Raw genomic sequence first — 20186 nt, 5'->3', positions numbered from 1 at the left:
TGTTGCAAACATACTGATTAGTGATGATTTGATGGCTTATATAGTAATAATTGGCTTGTATTTACTGCGTATTCAGTATATCACTGTGCATTTACATTTTTTTGCTGTTTTCCACATCCTTTTCCTTCAATCTGTTAGATCAGTATTACCATATACTATATGTGCAAACATCAACAAACCTACAAACAACTAAGTTCTGTCATCAAACCACTTGAATTCGTGCAGGAATGCATATAAACAAACACCCAGACTTCAGTTACAAACAAACAGATGCACACGCATACACACACTTGCACACACATGTAATCGTTTGCCATGCAAATACTCATTTCTGTGCAGAGATATTTTCAGATACAAACATTTTTTTTTCAAAACAAACATTAAGCTATCGAATGACAAAAGTTTGTGACTAAAGACCAGAGGATATAAGATGTGCGCCCAGTAATCCTCCTCTGCATTTTCTTCAGCTTGTTTTGGAACAACGACTCAATTTTTGTACACAACACAGTGGGTTTTAAATCAAACAATAAAGATGCGACTGGGGTACAGACTTTCAGCGTTAATTCAAGACATTTGACAGAAAAAAATGTATTAACCGTTTAGGAGTTTAAGATGTTTTATACACAGTCCCCAATTTTCAGAGTATTGATTGACTAGCAGTTTTATGGCCAGGTGAGGCCTATTCTCTCAATATTACACAGCAAATTAAACAGATCAATGATCTGAATTTGAATCTAAGGGTTGTGTGTATATCTTCAAAACTCTCAATATGAAGTCCAAATGAAAGTAAAGGAGGCCATCATCAGGCTGAAAACCCAAAAAAACCTACTAGAGAGATAGTCTTAAAAAAGAATGAATGGACCAACCAGCAAGTTATCATTGTCAAGGTCTACAATCAAGAGATGCCTCAAGACTAAATACACTCAAGAGTAAATACAGAGGGTTTACAACAAGGTGCAAATCACTGGTTACGCCCAAGAACCAGAAGGTCAGATTAGATCAGCCTTTGCTAGAAAACATCTAAAAGAGCCTGCCTCCTTAGCTAATTCTAAAGAGTACAGGGCTATAGTCTGCGCTCAGATCCAGCCGAAAGCTGCAAAACCGATCTGGTGCTTCACAGTCCAGATGGATTAGGATCCACAGCACTACTACAGAAGAAACCCAGTAATTTTTCAAGGTAAAGAAATGGGATATTCTTCAGTAGCCAGGTTAATCATGTGATCTTGAAGTCAATAAAGAATGAATTTCAGTTAATGGAGACAAAACTGAAGGCAGAGAGACTGACAAGCAAGGGCATATTGAAAGTGACTACAATCACTAAAGGACTAATGGAGAATCTAAAGGAAACACAACATTTGCTAATTCATTGACTGTAAAGGTTAAAAAAAAAAGCATGAAAAAGAATCTTTCATCTAAATTATGGCTGCATTTGAGCCTTTTAAAATGGGGGGACTATGTATAAAAAAATGGCTGTAATTCCAAAAAGTAAATGCAATACTTTTATGAAACCTCCTGAATCAGAGCTCAAAGATCATGTAGTTTTTACTTGATTTAAAATCTGCTGTTGTGGTCTACAGATGACATGCTACAAAAAATGTGTTTGTCCAACAAATTATGAGCCTAACTGTATAGAAGACTTCTGTCCTCAGCAACCACAAGTGATTTCCAGTGCCTTTCTTTCTGTTTCCTTTCACAATAGGAAATAAAGGTACCAATACATAATACTTTCTTTGTCTTTACATCACAGACAGTGACAGTTGAGAAAATCCATCTGCCACCTCTTACAAACATGAAAACAAATGGAGAACAGACGGTAATTAAAATCAGACTGGAACAAAATACATCATGGACCAGAGGAGATTTCGGCATCCCTTCATTCATAATCAGGCTTGAATGCTGCATTTAAAACACATGGTCTGGTCTTAGTTTAAGAGTGGTCAGTTCATCACACAAATCAAGTCCAACCATAGTCTTCATTTTGGCTTTGCTGTCCAACATTAGGACAGCATGTCTCTTCCAGATATGGTGAGCTATTCAAAAAGCTTCAGGGAATCTTTTGTGTTTCAGCAAACCTCCAGTTCTCTCTGCATCTTCTACAATGCAGCATAGCAGCATTAATCCCTTCCTTCAACATCAATCTGTGTCTGTGGCTGACACTGCTGGGCGAGGCATTGTCTCTGGTTTTCTCTCAGCCTCATCCAGCAGGCGTCAGCGCTTAGGTGACAGAGCTGGTTGTGATGCTGGGAGCAGTGGTCGTCCTGCTCTGGCCTTTTCTCCGCTTTCCTCCTCCTCCTCCTCCTCGACTATCTTGTCCTCGCCCACGTGCGTTCTCCCTTTCTCTCCTGTTTGTATCGTCTTGTCGGTCTCCTTTACTCTTCCTCTCTGAAAAAAAAAGAATGTATAAGGAAAAAAATTGGGGTTATACTACACATTACTGTATTTCTTATATAAAAGGCATCTGCCCCAACAAAATGTTGCACATAGAAATACTCCTGCTTGGCTAAAAACCTCCTGAGGGGTTGTGTTATGCATCAGAACTTTTAATACAGGCTACCAGACATAAACCATAGTCAAGAAATCCCAAACAACAAAAGCTAAAATAATGTTATGTTTAGCCATGGTGACAGTATATGTATAGCAGCAATTACCGCACAACATGCAGCCAGCAAAAAATAACACATCTAAACATTTGGAGCCAGTTTGTCCACGACTGGACTGAAATAACCCAACAGCTGTTGAATCAGTCTCATGTCTTCAGTTCACGGCCAGAGGAGGTAGAATGCAAATCCCTTTAGAGTCTCCCTGACTTCTGTGGCATCACCTTTCACCTTTGTTGTTTTCAGTAAAATATCTTCATAACTATCGCACCTGTTGCCTGGAAACTTGATACAGACACCTGTATTCCCATGCAGACGGGTTGTCACAGTGATACTCCCTTTACTTTTTTATCTCCAATGCAGTCGGGTCCCAATAAAAAACTGTGTAACACCAGCAGAAAATGGTAATCGTAATTAATATTGGATCTACTAACACCTGCATATTGATATTTTCATAGCATAGCGCCAAGCGCTGCAGTACCTAAGTACATTCTCACAAAGGTGTCATCCACACGCTAAGCTCTCAGTCTGTTTAATTTCTCTTTCAGCAACCCACTCCCTTGTCCCACTTGACATACACTCAAACCTCCCCGTTAGTACTCTTGCATTAAAATTCACAGCAGTCACACATTTTAAGAGCATAATTGCTCTCTAAATGCAAACATCCATCATTGTGTGGTTCATTTCCACACTAAACCTGTTCATAAAAGTGAAGGGCTTAGATCGGCTGGTGATTTTAAATTACAGCACACGTACTGACTGTAAGAGCGGAAGGGACAGACAAGTGACAATTTGCTGTCACATAAATCACATCTGGCTTAATGAGTTAAACATCGTCAAGGACCCAGTAATGGCCCACAATGATATGAAGAGCTGCCGGAAAGTGCAAATGGACACGAGGCTTGTGTCTAGTGTCAGGTTTCAGTTTAACTTTGTCAACTTTAACTTTGTCAACTATTGTTTAGGCAGCACTGAAAACTATTTGATTTTGTATATACGAGGGAGCATAGTTACGCTGGAGTGTGTTTGTTATAAAGTTGTGTGTTGAGACTCTCTGCACATCCGGAAAGCTGAGAGGACACGTGCCAAGGGCTGGACAGTGTTCACTGCACGGCTGACAAACTCAGAGCTTATGGCGCCACCATGTTTGTCTGCTGCTATGCAGTAGTAACTTTATGTCTGTGTTTATCTCCCTACCAGCACTTTTAAATTTGTCACCCATTCAATTATGTTCAAATTGAAAGAAAAGAAAAAAAAAACTCAAGCCATGATATTTCACAAACTTGAAAAAGAGCAGAATTCTACAGTGAAATTCAGTACATGGGCGTGACGTAATTTTGATGTGAATGTGAACAAACCTAACACAATAACATTTATCCACCACTGACCCATGCATGTCACAGTTACTTTAGTCTGAACTGTAAACGAGAAGGCTCAGTCCCACACAGTAGTGCACAAACAGGAATAACATGTCTTTTTTTGGAGCTATTAGTGCCAAAAGTGGTGGAAACTTCACTAAGATCTCATTTGTTTAGTTGACTTAAATTACATAAGATGAGTTTGTCCAGCTTGTTCATCATTTGTCTTGAATGAATAAACATATTTCTAGACTTTTATAGAAACTATTAAAATAAACACTTAATATTGAGAAGTAACAGATTCGCTTTAAATCACTGAGACACAATGAAAGAGAATGGCATTAAGTAAGGGTCTTCAATCACACACTGCAGCCTCTGAGATGATGTGCTTACTGTGTAAGGACTTAATTACTTCTCTAACAAATCACTAATGGAGCCAAGAAAGGCGGACTCCATCAGTTTATGACAGCTCTGATTGCAGCTCCTCTTCATCCAAGCTAAACAATTTTGCCTGACAAATGAAATAACACATCCAGAAAATTTTGTTTTCGCGTGAGACCTTTTTGTGGAGCTTCAGGAAAAGGGTGGGAAAAAAATCGCAGCCAAATCAACACAAAGCGTGAGATCTGCAGACCACTAAATCACTAATGTTATACAAGGTCTGCCCCCTGTGTTTTATATAGCCAGTTGCCAGCCAACTCCCACCCCACAGATAAATCCACAGCTGCGCTCTTTTTGCGGAGTTTACCCACATAAACTAGTTCATTGGAGTCGTGGTACCATCACGCATGAATGATCTCACAGAGGGAAACTCATCCCTGTACGTTTTAGCACCAATAAGCGTCTTCAGTTTATACACGTTTACCTATTTAACAGTAGCTTACTCAATGTGAACGATCACATCCACAAAGCTTCCACAACTCATCTCCTCAGATCAAACCTAACACACCCTTTGCTTAAAATTCGACAATCTACATAGCAGTTGTTTTTATAATATTTCACTATTCAGTATTATTCTGAACCAAAGGCTGAATTTTTGTTCCAGGATGCTGGCCCCACACAGAGCAAATCTGCCACTCGTTTGTCAAACTGCGCTGTAACAGCCTGTCCAGTGAAGCGGCCCCTCCTCACTGAGCAGTTACGAGCCATGCCAACCTCTCTCATTTCCCATTACCGCAGATCTATGGGAAAGTGTCAGATCATGTTCTGTTTTTTAGACTCAGACCCCTGGAGAAGAAGAGAATGATACCAGAGTATGTAAGCCTCCACCATGTTTACTCACATATATCAAGCCATGTCATCTGTTACGTGTTGCAACATCTGTACTGTGGCCAATTAATATTGTTATGCAATGCTGCTGCTGTGCCCGAAATCCCCAAAGCGTGCCACCGAAAAATAAAGACCTTAAATACTCCTCATTAACAGTTCTCTAAGTCTTGTAAATAAGTTTACAGTTGAAAATTGGCATATTATGCAAAGCAGATTAATATGGGGGTATTTAAAGACAAAGAAACTTTCTAACAACATTTCATTAGCAATAACTCCTTTGCACCTAAAGAGACCAGAGCCGATGATATGAATCAGGAACAGGGTTAAACCCATCCACTTATTTTCCTGTCGTTTGCAAGCTTTATCACCCCCAGAATTGCTGCTGATACTTATTTATTTGTTTGACTAAGAAGCAAAATATTTAAATGTAAAATAAGCCTTATTTCTGTTTTTGTTGCATTTTTGTATTTAGTATGCTCAGGATGCTTGACTCAACTGAACAGACCGGTCGTTTAATAGCCGTAGCAGCAAATAAGCCCAAGAGCACTTAATAAGATGTTATGAAAACTGATAATGACCACTAACTGGTGACAATGATAGTTCACCCACTGGAGAGCAAGCTGCTATGTGGATGAAAAGACCTCAAGCAAACATGTCATGGGCATGTAAACCTCGCGCTTCAGCAGTCCTCAGAACAAATAGCTCTTTCTAGCTCTGATCCTTATCCAGCTTTGCAGTGCGTAATGTCCGCCCTTCATCTGCTTGGCTCGCAGATGAAGTTTATTGTTTACATGCAGAAAAGTCAAGAAATTCTGTGTTCTGCTGTGGACTCTGCCAAACCAAACCCAATCAACACGCTGCGGGTCACAGACACACTGGCGAGAACGCAGGCCTTTGAATGTCGAGTACTGGTTCCATCAATCATCATACTGACTAAGAAGGAATTGCATAAAATACATGCAGTATAATACAAAATACATTGCCTCTTAACATGTTATCTAAGCCCATAAACATTTTAGTATTTGACATTTATTAAGGGTTTCATCTTCAATCCGTTTGTTCGGTGCGTGTGTATTTGGTTTTTACCCCTCACACACGGCGTTTTGGTCACGACACACTTCCTCCTCTCTGTCTCGGCAGCACAGGTCTGCGAGGGTACAAAAGCAGGGGAGGTATCCGGACTGTGAACCTGCGGAAGGGGCACACGAACCCGGGACTGCGTGCCTTTCCTAAATCCGCATGTTTTGTTTTTCTTCATACAGGAACCCCATTGGCTCCACTCACCCAGTTCACACTCTGAGGCACGTTGACCTGGAATGAAAAATAAATAAATAAATAAGTACATAAAAATGTGGAAACCACTAAGGTACTGAGTAAATGGTTCATAGCTCACATTTGTTTCACAGCCTCTCAGCAGTTTTAACTGAGGATAATGAGTTTAAGTAAATCTGAAAACAATTTTTGCTTGTTTGATCTCTGATGAGAGAAGGACAGATAGATGAAGCTGAAGGAACCTGAAAATGTAGCAAACTGTACAGCATAAAGTGCATGTAACAAAGTCTCGTTTTAGGGGCCCATTCAGTATATTCACTGTGGATGAGCAAGGCTAATTTAAAAGAACAAAAAGGCAGCTTAAGACTCCAGGTCTCTGGAAAACTGTGCCAAGATGTCTGGAGAGCTTTGAGTTTCCTTTGTGTTTTCTAACTTATGACAGAATCATTTTCACAAGAAATAAAACAACAAAAAGGGTCAGCCCAAGAGTTTGCTTTTTTTGTAAGAGTTCGCTTCGCTTTTCCAGACCCGAACATAGATGACTGATGAAATTAAGTGATAAGTAAAGTTTATAGATTCCAGCAAATCACTGTGAGTTGGTAAGCAGTAAATATAAAGAAAAAGACCACTCACCGACACACTCCATGGTCTCATTGACGGTGCGTTGGCCTGGAGGGCAGCTGACATAACATCTCCCACTGTGTGAATACAAGCCCTCCTTACATTTTGTGCAAAAATTGCGATTGAAACACGCTTCACAATTGTCTATTTTACATTCTGCAAAACACAGGGAGACAAAAAAAAAAGGAGTAAGTATTCTGTCAGTTTAAAGTCACGTTGAGACTGGAGACTGTGTTATTATTTTGCCTTCAAATTTTTGGTATTGGTCTGAAACCTTTCTGAGGTTAACGTAGAAATAATAATATGGAATATTCATTGTTCTCATTCATGGTTGTGAAGACTGAGGACAAGGGGAACTTAAATTTTATTCCCTCTGAGAGATTTATTAGTGATGGGGTATTTTAAGGGGGAGTAATCCCTCTAAAAACACATGCACCACAGTCCTTGTTTTTTGGAAACGGGGTGTGAATGAGTACAGCCAGAAGTCTATCCCTTCACTAACTTTTGGAAAAGTGGGTTTCTCCACACCTTAGTCTCATTAAATCTCTGACTCAAACAACCAACTTCTTGAAATTTGGATAATGAGAACCATAAAAGGATAAAAACCAGACATCGTAAAGGACTCCCAAAAGCTCAAGCTCCATCATGAAAGGCATTTCCTTATTCATTATATCTGAGAAAAACAGTGGAGGCAGGTGAAAATATCTCAGTATAGGAAATATATTTATAGCTATAGTTGATGTAATAGCATGTTAAGAATGTCTACTCTGCAGCTCTGGTCTGATACCAAGATCCAAAATGATAAAACGTCGAATCCCTCAGTGGGATTCTTCCGTCTCCCGATTACTATTTTCAAACTCTTGACAGCTAAATTTGACCGTCCTGACGTTTGTAGCCTTATAATGTAAGACATGTGTTTGTAACAAGACATTGTGGAATGGTATGTATAAAGTTAGATGATTGGATAATGACCCAGGTTAGTCACCGAGGGCCTCAGAAAAGAATTCAGCAGCCTTCTGCAGCAAACTGGGACGGTGAATGAATGCCGCATTGAGAAAAACAGTTATAAATGAGATTCCATTTGTTGCAATCTACTAAAAACACACAACTGTGTCATTAGCACTGATAAAACAAACTTTACATACATCTGAAATAACCAGTTGTGAAAAAGTTACATCTTTATAATCAGAATTATAGGCTTTATCTGCTTTTGGTTTATGAAATCATTATTTAGCCCTTGTTGACAGATACTAAGTGTTGTAAAAACGGGCAGTCAAGAACACTAAACTCAAAGCAATCACTGTCACTAAAGCAATGAATATCATTAAATGTGGTAATGACCAAACAACAAAGCAGCCCTCATTATATTTACCTTAAACAATCTTTCAAATGTTGCTGAGCAAAGAATAATCACAAGTGATTTAGTGCACACTCACATTCAAAGGAACCCTTTAACACAGTTACTTAGTAAACAGGCGTGTATGCAGACCGTACTGTGCGTGATACATTAAGGTTCTATCAGAATAACAAGTGTGTAAAAGGGAAACCGAGACTATCACGACTGTGGCCTGGCATGAACTCTGCACATGAAGGCTAAATAAAAAACACAGACATCCTCTTAAAAAACAGACAAACAACAATGCATTACGAATGTTTTGGTTGGGATTTTTTTCCAGTCTTGTTTTCTGCCCACACATAAGAGGAAACAGACAACAGGCGGAGTTGCTGAAACTGCCTCTTAAAAGTATGTAATGTCAGTTTGTTAAGTACTGTGAATGTGACCGTGCTTTTGTCCATATTCCAAATGATCCAAACCTGTCTGTAACCATAATAAGAACTATTTCAATTAAAACTACTGACATTCATTCTGATTAGGAAATAATTTGCTTTAGTTCATATTTTTCGTGCCCTTTTCCCATGAAAACAAGAAGCAACAGATGATTTAATCACCAAGTGGCTACTTCTATTATTACTCTCGCCTTTTTTGTAACGTGCATTATGTAATGAGGCGCTATATGGTATTCGGTCACAAACAGGATCACATAAGACAACATCAAAATCACATAAACTGCAAAAATATGCAGAAATAGAGGGTGTCTATTATAGCAATAATAGTTTGACTTTGTTAGATTCACAAAGGGATTTAGAAAAAAGGTAAAACAATCAAATAAGATACACAAGACAAAACTTAAACAGGTGAAGATGAACCGAGGATAAACACTTCTGCATGCTTGTTCTGAAACCAGATGTGTGGAGTATCACAGAGTAAAGAGTTAGCTGGATCTTTTTACATATTTGCAAGATTCCATATGTGTATCTACAAAGTTAAAGCGCCTGCTGGCATCCTGTTGATATATCACTAACACTTGCATCATTCTGTGGTCAAGAGGGTACAACACAATTAGAACTCACGGGTGCATCGATTGTTGCCTTCGGGGTTCCTCATGCCAAAGTATCCCATGGGGCAGGAGGCAAGGCACACGCCTATCTGACGGATGTCATTGCGCTCCAGGAAGATGAAGAGCTTGGGCTTGCATTTAATGCAGCCGTTATACTCAGAACATCGGTCACAGCCTTTGGGGCAAGACGGGGGCCCCTCAGTGCTGACTGTGGAAACATAAGGTAAACAATGAGAAAGAAAAGGCCACACTGAGGTAGGTAACAGCATGGTCCACCGACGGGAAAAAAATAACATAAATTGTTTCCAGCCACATATGAATTTTAATGAGGAAATAAAAAAGGTCCAATAGTCAACAACCTGCCTAGTAGAAAAACATCAGGAATTGCAATATTTTTTTGGCGTCGTTACCAGTCATAAACATGCAAACATTTAATATTCCAACAAACAAGGGTTTAAGCTTAATTTAAGGGGGGTTTGGCCAGACATGAGTGGTTACTCAGTGTTTACTTCCAGAGGTGGGACCAAGTCATTGTTTTGCAAGTCTCAAGTAAGTCTCAAGTCTTTATCCTCAAGTCTCAAGTCAAGTCTCAAGTAATGTCAGGCAAGTCAGAGTCGAGTCTCAAGTCACTGGTGTAAAAGTCCGAGTCAAGTCACAAGTCTGAAACTTTGAATTTCAAGTCCTTTCGAGTCTTTAAAAAAAACAAACGAAAAAATAATGTTGCAGTTATATGCTAAATGTAAATATTAGACCATGTAATTTTAAAATCTGTGTTTTTCTCAACACATACAAAATAGTGAACTTAGAAAATATACACAAATTGTGAAATTGCACCTCTTTAAAATGCAGCTCAATTAAACTTAGCTCCAAGAATAATTTTCACCGACAGTTCTGAGATACGCTGCATGTTATTCTTGGATGCGGTTGTAGGACCGGCTTTAAAATTGCATGACAAAAATATCATACACATTAAAAAAAACTGTATCACCAACGTAGCCTGGAAAACATTTGCTAGTTAGATGAAGTCAGCTATCTCATCTTAGCATATTTATATGCATATTTATAATCATACGGTTCTTGGAGTGAGTGCATACACTCATGAAGTTTAGTAACTTCCGGTCACTGCAACAAGCCCAGGTACAGTTTACCGACGGATGGGTACAGGACCTTGAAATGCACCGTGTAGAACGAAAGACCATCGTACGTATCATAAGTTTACCAGTCTCACAAATCGTCTTCATAAATACACATTCGTTAACCGTTTATTAATAGGACCTTTGAGCTCAACGGTAATTAATTAGTAGTGGAAATAATTTCTGGTAGCATCACAGAAATGTAGCAGTGACAATAATATTGTATGCTGTAATCGTACTGGGCAATTAGTGATACAAAAAACCTGTTTTATCCTGTGAATAAAAGTATGTGTTTTTGTCAGTGTACCATAATAACAGAAGCGAAACGCAATATTGTGTCAGGACAATTTACTATTTATGCACAACAAACAAAGGAGCGACAATTTCTGTTCAGCGCCAGACTTGCTTGTAACCTATATCACCAATTATGTTAAGAAAAATGACGCATTAACTACAACAGCAGACTGACCTTTGTGTAAATGCTTGGAGCAGACTAACCTGTGAGCTGGAGTGTTCTGGGACGTTATATTTGATCTTTGAATGGCTGCAATCCAGTCGCCTCTTTGTTACTTCGGAAACATGGCTCGAACAATTTCTCTTCAACGACGTAATCCGATAACAACCGATCTCTTTACCCGTCGGCTTCCCGTGGCTGTCATGCGACCGGCTATTGCAGTTAATAATACAACAGCTTCTTGACATTTTTGTGTTTCTTTTTATCGCTGTGTGACTGATTTTAATTGAAAGCCTGCGTGTGCTAGTACCGCTTGCCACGAGTTCCCAGAATCCTTTGCGGTTCTACCCGTGAATGACGTCACATTTTCAATCTTCATATAATATGCATGTTAAATTTTATATTTGGGGTAAAATATCAAGTCTTTTCAAGTAAACCGGTTCAAGTCCAATTCAAGTCCCAAGTCATTGGTGTAAAAGTCCAAGTCAAGTCACAAGTCTTAGAACATTTTTTCAAGTCAAGTCTAAAGTCATAAAATTAATGACTCGAGTCTGACTCGAGTCCAAGTCATGTGACTCGAGTCCACACCTCTGTTTACTTCCAACTGCTTGTCGGAGATGCTTAACAGATTTTAACTTGGAGAAAGCCAGGTAACTGCGGCTGACAGTCAGGACCAAGAGCCTCTCAGATTCAGCCAACTGTCACTGGGTCCGGGCAGAAATGCTACGGTGACCGACATGTCCAAAATATAGTTGGTGAATGTGTTGAACGAGTGAGGAATTTTAGCATTGCAATGCATTTACATTTCCTTTAATCTAATCCCAGACTTGGACATGAGTCCAGTTGCCTCACTCTCCAAAAAGGCACAACCTGCAATCTAAATCAATTTTGGGTAAATTGTGTAAAAGTGCACATCATTTTTGAAGAACCATTCTAAGACAAAAACAACAGTCGCCTGAGTTGATTTACTGTCGTTTACTTTCAGCTAAAAATACACACAATCTTACACAGCCTGACCTCCCGCCTCCCTGACATAACTCGTCCGATAAAAGTATTAAACGTGTTTTTCTATGAACAGATTAGTCTATCATTATCCAGTTACCGCCAAGTCTTATTGTTACCACTAGTAACTATAAAAGTAGCTTGGGTGTCATCTTTAGCAACAGTAAATGATATAAGTTCAAGAACTTTTTTTGGTAAACAGTGTAGAGAGTTTGTGCTCTCGGTATGTTAAAATTGACCAGTCTGCTTTGATTAGTCAAGTCTGCACGATACTAAATCCTTTCAAAGAAGAAAAACAAACAGCCCTAAGGCAGCAGAACAAGTCGCTCTGTCCTTTGTTTATTATCATTTTCTTGTTGTGGGGGATGGATGAAAAAAAAATGAACATCATTAAATCAAATAACTAAAGAAGAAGCGCAAGTTGCAAACGTTTATTTAGTATCTAGAGGGAATAAGACTGTCGCAGTCTGCATGGCACTCGTGTATATGGCGAGTGACCTCAATCCTTCTGTCCAAATTAGATGAACTGCAACGACGTCACTGTCTACATATACATCAGCGGACTTAACACAAACTGACACAAACAATAGCTATTCCTTCCCAGTATGTGTGATTTTAATAATGCCACATCTGTTATTGTGGATAATCTTGGTATTATATGAATTCTGGTTCAGGAAGGTTGGGGTTAGCTTGGCATTGGCTGAAAGCTCCTTTTGTGTAAGGGAAGAATTATTTCAAAGCTGACAGTAATACCAGATCTGAGGCTCTGAAGCCAGAGATATACTGCGAGCCGACCTGAACACTGTCTTTGCGGTTGCGTGAGGTTAGAAAAATGCTTACAACAATATCGGCAGCATGGTCCAATTGAGAGCTAGAACTGTCAGGTACTCATTCCATTATGTGCCCACGGAGCCAGACACGAAGAGAGCGATGGCTTTGAGAGGGAATCCATCAAAAACCCCTTTATAAACAACCCTAATACCCAGAAAAGCTTCACATAAACTGAGAGAGGCATAATCTTAAAAAGAGGAAGAAACACGAGCCATTCTGGGGAAGCACTGAACTGAACATAACCCACCTAGGAAAAACAAATAGGAATGATGAGAAAATAAACAAAACGTTATCTTTACTTTGCTTGTTAAATGTTTATAAGGCGTCCACCACAGTGACTCAGACCACAGAAACGAGAAGCAGCAGTGCTGCTACGAAAGAAAAAGGAAATCAAAACAAACTGACAAAGTGAGAACTCACCACGTCTATGCCGTCTCGCCTTGGAGAGCTTCAGAACATCACTGTGACCCATGGAGCTGAGAAAGACCATTGCCAGCGCCACCAGTCCCAGCTGCATAGTCTCTGTTGCCTTCCAGGCTATGCAGGGTCCCCCCCCTGCGACGAGATGGATCAGGTGGGGGGGCCACCTTCCTATGCGGGACAGGTGGATGCTTATCTTACTGGGATAGATGATCCCTCCTTTCTCTTGTAGTACTGCACTTCTTCTCTGTGTGTCTGTCCCTCCTCCCCAGTCTCTCTGTATCGTTCACTCTAGTGGCTGACACATCTAGAAGTCTGTGTAGTGGTGTGTGATGCCGCAGTTGCTTGTCCAAATGTCCCCGCGGCACAACAAGCCATCACACTGGTGTTGGTTGCACTGGCAAGGCAGTAAAAAGGGCACAGCTGTTGATGAGGGAGGCGAGGTCACGGGGTTGTGCAGAGACTGAAGAAGAGCAGAGTGATGGAGTTCAACAGGGTCATCACAGGAAGCTTGGGCTGAGCTTTCGATCTGTAACAGCGGATCTGCTGTTTAAGGCGGGTTTATGGTCAGTTACTGAACAACTAAATGGTTGCAGAGTGACAAAAGAAGACTGGCTGATTATGACTACAGCTGAATAAAGATTTGCTGGTATTAGAGCGTGCTGAAAAAAAAGAAGACAGAAACATGTTGAGGAACTGGACTGTTTCTAGATACAGATAGATACTAGTTGTTGAAGAAATGGTAAATCAATATTTTAACACTTTAACTCAAAACCCTTTTCATGTCTCTAAGATGAATATAAAGCTAAAGCCAGTGGTTTAATTGGCTCGATCAAAAGGTGAAAAGGTCACTCGTACAATGTCATGTCACTTAATCACTATAAATCTGCGGTATAAAAATGAGAAACTGCAGTCTTTTGCATCCAACCAGCTATCCTACCTCCCGTTTAACTTAACCTCTTAGGTTTTGCAAGTTGCCTATCTTAAGGGTTATAAAAGAACACTAGGAGTTTAAGTGCCTAGTCAGGAAATTGCCCCTACCCCACTTAACCGCTCATAAAACTGCAAATAACACTAAGTTAATATTCAATTTTTGCCTTTTTATCCACCCTTTATGCCAAGCTAAGACAGCCAGTTGGTAACTACATCTTCATTGCTCACATAGCAGAATATTAGGAAAGCCAATATTTAAGTTTCATATTTTCCAAAATCTCACTTGCTTTATTATGTTTCCCAGCAATAAGAGAAAAGCTTGCTATCACTGCATTTATATGCACAAACCAGCAACATTGAACAACAAAGATGTTTTAGTTGGCCCAAACAGCATTCGCTGCAGTGTGATGCATACTTTTTCTCTTTAACATTAGTGGTTTCTGTAATTTGAGGAACTAAAGCCATAACTGGATAAATCAAATGATCAGTCGTACAAAAAGGAAACCAAATCCCACAAAACAAACATAGACTTGGATAACAAATTGAACATGTTTATCCTTTGGAAATACAGTGAAGTAAGTTTCTTCTGAGAAACGCACCACACAGTCAGACTGAAGGCCTTTGTCATATTTGGTGCTGAGATCTTTTTTCGATAGTGTCATGTGCTGCCTGTATTTACAGCTCTTGTGTGAAGAGGACACACAGAACATGTTAGCATCGGAACAATGGGAGGTCCTCCCTCGCAGCTCAATAAAGAAAAATAGGACCATATTTGGGTGTTGAGTCGGTTGTGGCTCTGAATCACACAAAGGACAACGCCATTTGGTGTGTTTAAACATTCCAGGAGGCAACATTGCACTCGTTGCTAAAATACAAATCAAAAGGGATGAAATAATTTCGTCCCTTTCGATAATTTCACAAGATTTATTTTAGGTGGCCGGAGACGAAAACATTTTGATCATGCACATCGAACTTACACCTATAGTTTTACAGTTTCTAAATGTCATATCATTTTTTGTAGTTTGTTTCATTTCAAACTAATGAACACAAGCAACTGAAAATGTAGTACTGAAGTTATTTACACAACTATACGAAAGAAAGGAGAGTCACTAAGAACAAACTGAAACTACCACTACTAATTTACTGCTTAGTTTAATAGAGTTGCTGTTAGTTATCTCACAAAATTTGTCATTTCTAATAATTAGTATTGAAAAGAGGAAACTACTTTAGTAGACATTAAAATTTGATAGTATTATTTCAGGATAGGGCTGGGCCAATGGGGCTTCTGGGCACATGCCTAGGGCACTATGTACAGTTAGAGGCCCATCCAAGAGAGAAATGAGAAAAAAATTACCAGGAATGTTTTCTCTTAACGCTTACTCTCATAAAGACAACTTTTAATGGCCTCCCCTGTACCTTTAATGATGAGTTTTTACCCCTCAGTATGTATCAATAAAGGTGTGGCTCTGTGACTATTCCGATAGTTTCTGGGGGTTTTCTCAAGTACAGCTGCACAGGCAAAAATAACCGAACAATGAACGTTCCGTCATTTGTCATTCCGTCAACGGCATAAGAAGGCCTGAAATATGACAAAACCCCTTCAGTTTAGAAAAGAGCTTCAAGGGTTACTGCTACAACTACACATGTTTCTTTTCTTAGCTATTTATTAATGAGTGACTTATGTATATATATATATGTATATATTGTACTATTCTTAGTTAGCGTATTGTCTGTCTTGTTAATGTTGGTTTATAATGGAGCACTGCAACAAAAAATAATTTCCCCCAGGGATCAATAAAGTATTCTGATTCTGATTTAAGAAAATGATAATTGGTAGATGTCCGTAGATTTTATCTGCATCTTTCTCCCCTATCCTTTAAGGCTAGCAGACTCTCCCAAACTCAGCTAGCTAGTGGATACAGCACTTCCAAACTAAATGAAATGGACATCAAAGCAAAAAAATTTTTAAAAATTCAATTTTTGTTCAGGCAATTCAACATGAAAACACTGCAGTTAACTTTAAAGTTGTTGAGACATTCAGTAAGATGCCCTGCAAGCTGGAAATTAGTCGTAGCAGTGTAGCTCATAATAAAACTTTGGTTGAAGGGGGCAGGCTGCCATCACCCGTGGAGGCCTAGCTGAACCTAACAACAAAATATCCAAATAACCAGTAAACAGTTCTATTTTGGGTTTTTTAACATGGAAACCAAAAAGTTTATTCCCTTTCTAAATTAACGCATCCCAAAAGTGCTTTGCCTGAGAAAAGCTTAGACTAATTCATTATTTTTTTCAATACTCATCCAGGAGCGGGGCTGTGGCGAGAGTCACCGAAAGGAGGGGGAGATAACAGACAGACAGGAAAACAGACAGACAGGGAGAGAGAGAATGAGAGATAAAGAAGATAGTAGGAGTTTTGTTCACGAAAACGTACATTAAATACAATATTATTGTTTTAAAAAACACAAAAAAAGCTCTGACTGCTTCATTTTTCGTTTAACTCAAGGTACTTCAAAGAAATGTATTTTGATGGTTACTTAAAGTACAGTAAGTACAGTACTATTAAGTGTACATGTATGTCCACACTCCTGCATGATAAACCTCATTACTGAAGAAAGAAAAAAAACACAAAACTGGTCATCAAAACAAGCTGGTTAGGGTCCACCAAACATTTGTGCCACGGAATCTGCAACTTGTTGATCTGGGCACGAGACATGGGTTTCCTAAATGGGGAAAATGTTGAAAGTCTCCCTAAGTTTATTTAATTCTTCATTCTTAATGACTCACTATCTCATTGACACATCTCAGCTAAAGCATTATTTCCAGGAAAGAGCCAAAATTGTGGCTTGCAGCCAGTCTTCCACAACACCTGTTTGTTGGGTTTGAGAGTGGTGACTGGAGGACATGCTAAGACTGGATCAACTCAAGACATGTGCCAGAGACTCTTTCACCCAGCACTCCCACAACTGTCAAAAGCCTAACTCATCCCACTCCATATGTGCTCTCACATGCTGCAGAGATAAGAGGAAACACTGGGCTACAGAGCACATCAATCAGGAAAAGGTCTTTGCTGCCACTTTTAACATGCCACATCACAATCAGTCATTTCTCTAGGAAAGTCTGGCACTTCAGCTTTAATAGTTCTCTGAAGCTGCTTCCTCGTCCATTTAACAGTCTGTCTTTACCCAACAATAGCCACAATCAAATGAGCACAATGGAACTAAGCCCAGCTCATCAAATAGTCAGGAGATTAAATTGCCTCCTAAGTTTGATCTATCAATTATTCAAATACTGAAAGGAAGCTCTCACACTGGGAATTTATTGAACTCGAGAAGGTGCCACAACTCTGAGCTCAGAGTTGCAAGTGCCTGTAACTCAACCTCAGAGCTGAACAATGATCATCTGTAGGTAAAATGTGTGCCAGAATTCCTCAATTACACAGAGACTTGCTGAAAGGGTTATAGAACAACGGCGATAGCGGAATTGTAAATCTAAAACATAGAAGGCGATAAACTAAAGAGGCAGCGATTACAGATTTTATTTAATCAGCTTTTTCCCTTCATGAAAATAGGAAAAAATGTTAGAGGCACATTTTACCATTTACAACTAATTTACAGTAATCTGAAAACCTTCGATTTCAAAATTACATAATTTTAACACAGCATCTGCCACACAGACAATAAAAAAAGCAATTAGTGGTGAATTCTGGACTATTTATTTACTTACGCCCCCAAAATGTGGTCGCTCATGAATGCAGGAAACAGTGCAACGGCAATTTGTGGGCGAGTTCAAGCAGTCATACTTCATATTCATTCTAAATTTATTTTGATATTTGTAAAATCCCTGACATGTATAGCCAAGACCTGAGCTTTGAGCTAACCAATTCACATTATCAAATTTGCAACACAAAGGGGAAAATAAGTGTTTACTGAAGCTGAGGCTCTAAAGAGAAACAGAACCAGACTCACAATCACATATACACTGATTAGGTTTTGATTAGGTTTGAATGTATGAATAATAAGTAACCTGTACTCATTCTATAGTATGGCATAACACCTGGCTGCACCAGCAGCACCCACAGAAGCCTCAGCTATTTTGGTAATCACTTCCTCTGTGGCTTAAGGAGTAAAGGGAGTGAGAAGTCAAATATGCAGCAGTTGTAACACACTCAACTCTTAGAGCAGAGCACTCAAAAGTATCTCTGGCATCTTCCCACAATGTAAGCACAAGCAAACTGTCTCTCTTTTTTTTTTTTTTTTTGAAGTTTTCATGTAGGACTCAAGACTGCACAGTTCCAGCAGTCTGAAGGTTTGATTCTGCACGGCTCATTTGGGCACGGTTCAGCTTTTCTGTTATATATTACTGTGATTAATGCTAGCTTTTATTTATTTTGCTGTCCAGCACTTTGTGGCTGCATGTCTGTAAAAGCAGATTTATAAATAAGCTTTACACACTTACTTTCTCTCTGGAGCACCACACATTCTAGTTAAAAGCTATTTGCTGTTCTTCAGCTAGAGTGGTGCTCAGCTGTCAAATCCATAAGTAGATATACAGATTAATACATTTGTGTAATGTAAAAATAGCGTGAGAAAAATAATAATAACCTTCATTATACTCCGGGGTAAATTTTAGTCTTTATATAAAAGTCTCATCATCTCAGTCCATACTGATGTGTCAAGATAGGCGGCATTCCCTCTATTCCATGTGCCACTGAGATAAGATGTATTATATTTAAACTATAATACATCTACACTGGCATTCACAATAGTTTGAAATAAAATAAAAAAAACTCTTAAGTTCTACAACTTCGAAACGTTTGTAAAATTAAATGCTGGCATATAAATGAACCTATATAACACTAATGTGTGATATATACAGGTGTGTATACCCACACGTGTGTCTCTCTGTGTGTGTATGTGTGTGTAATCCTACGACATCGGCAAGTACAAAACGTTGAAAATCAAACAGACTCACCTGCACACCGGAGCCCACGAAAATACTGTTTATGAACGCTCGGGTCTCCGTTTCCTTTTTTATAAGCGAAAATCTGTTAGTGGTTTGGTCACAAAAAACTCCTCCTCCATGAGACCCCCATGCAACTTTTCTGTCATCATTTAAAAAGACATGATTTTTATGATCCGTTAAATGCGATGCAACTGCCTTTAAGGCGGATTTACGCACACGGCAGAAAATGTGCAGAGGATTAAAATTCCATGCCTCCGACAAAAAGGATTTACATTAAAAAAAAGTATACAGTAACACTGTATATATACATATATACTATATTCCGATTAAGTTAGCCACTCTGACTTTTCTAGTGCGCGTGTGTGCACTGGAGCTCCTGCGAGATGCGCGTTTTAAGTCACTTTGAAGCTCGAACTGCATCCAAGTCAGGCAAGTACTTGCAAAGCCGCGATATGTGCATCCAAACCCCAGCACTGCCAGCGGGCATTACAGGCCACACCCCTTACAATTTTACTGAGAAACAAAACCTGCGATAGTGTTGTGTAGGTTAAATGTAGCTGTTTAATGCAAGTTTCCATTTATTTCTGTATTCGATGTTACTGAGAAAGCCTTTTATTTATGACCTTTTATCTGAAATGTAAAATAAGTTCTGTCTTTGATATATATGGTTAAACATAAAATATAAGACAAAGAATATAAAGCATTTTGCTCAAGTTGCTGAATAAGGATGCTTTCAGATGATCTTCAGTACCTCCCACTTAGTTCCATGAAATGTGCCTTTTAGATGAGAATCAGATAACTGATTTCTGTCAGCTGAGTGGAGGAATAAAGTTGTTTTTGATAAGAAAATTATATATGTGTGTGTCTATATATAGAGACACACACACATATATGTTACTATCAACACAAAATCACTAAACCCATCTACAAATAAC

The 20186-nt window shown here is 39.1% G+C and overlaps 1 protein-coding gene across 1 annotated transcript; it reads right to left on the bottom strand.

Annotated features, from left to right (window-relative positions):
• Positions 1-431: 431 nt before the first annotated feature.
• On the bottom strand, positions 432-19652 carry rspo1 (R-spondin 1). The gene is made up of 6 exons (XM_085423490.1): positions 19261-19652; positions 13357-14018; positions 9530-9724; positions 7130-7273; positions 6311-6535; positions 432-2382 (listed from the first exon to the last, which is right to left on the bottom strand). The coding sequence occupies exons 2-6, from the start codon at positions 13451-13453 to the stop codon at positions 2216-2218; spliced, it is 828 nt and encodes a 275-aa protein (XP_085279616.1). The 5' UTR covers positions 13454-14018; positions 19261-19652; the 3' UTR covers positions 432-2215.
• Between the last annotated feature and the right edge of the window lie 534 nt (positions 19653-20186).

Source organism: Rhamphochromis longiceps, linkage group LG11 (genome assembly GCF_057381845.1).
Source record: "Rhamphochromis longiceps isolate RC_006_pf linkage group LG11, R_longiceps_female_GT1.1, whole genome shotgun sequence".
NCBI classification, from domain to species: Eukaryota; Metazoa; Chordata; class Actinopteri; order Cichliformes; family Cichlidae; genus Rhamphochromis; species Rhamphochromis longiceps.
Note: the sequence above shows the minus strand (reverse complement) of the source record. Positions and strands in the feature narration are given on the sequence as shown.

Excerpts from the sequence above, each read along its gene's own strand:
- rspo1 (XM_085423490.1), bottom strand. The coding sequence starts at position 13,453 with ATGCAGCTGGGACTGGTGGCGCTGGCAATGGTCTTTCTCAGCTCCATG. Across the intron at positions 9,725-13,356 it reads GGCGAGACGGCATAGACGTG|TCAGCACTGAGGGGCCCCCG; the intron begins GTGAGTTCTCAC and ends ATGTTTCCACAG. Across the intron at positions 6,536-7,129 it reads TGAGACCATGGAGTGTGTCG|GTCAACGTGCCTCAGAGTGT; the intron begins GTGAGTGGTCTT and ends TTTTCATTCCAG.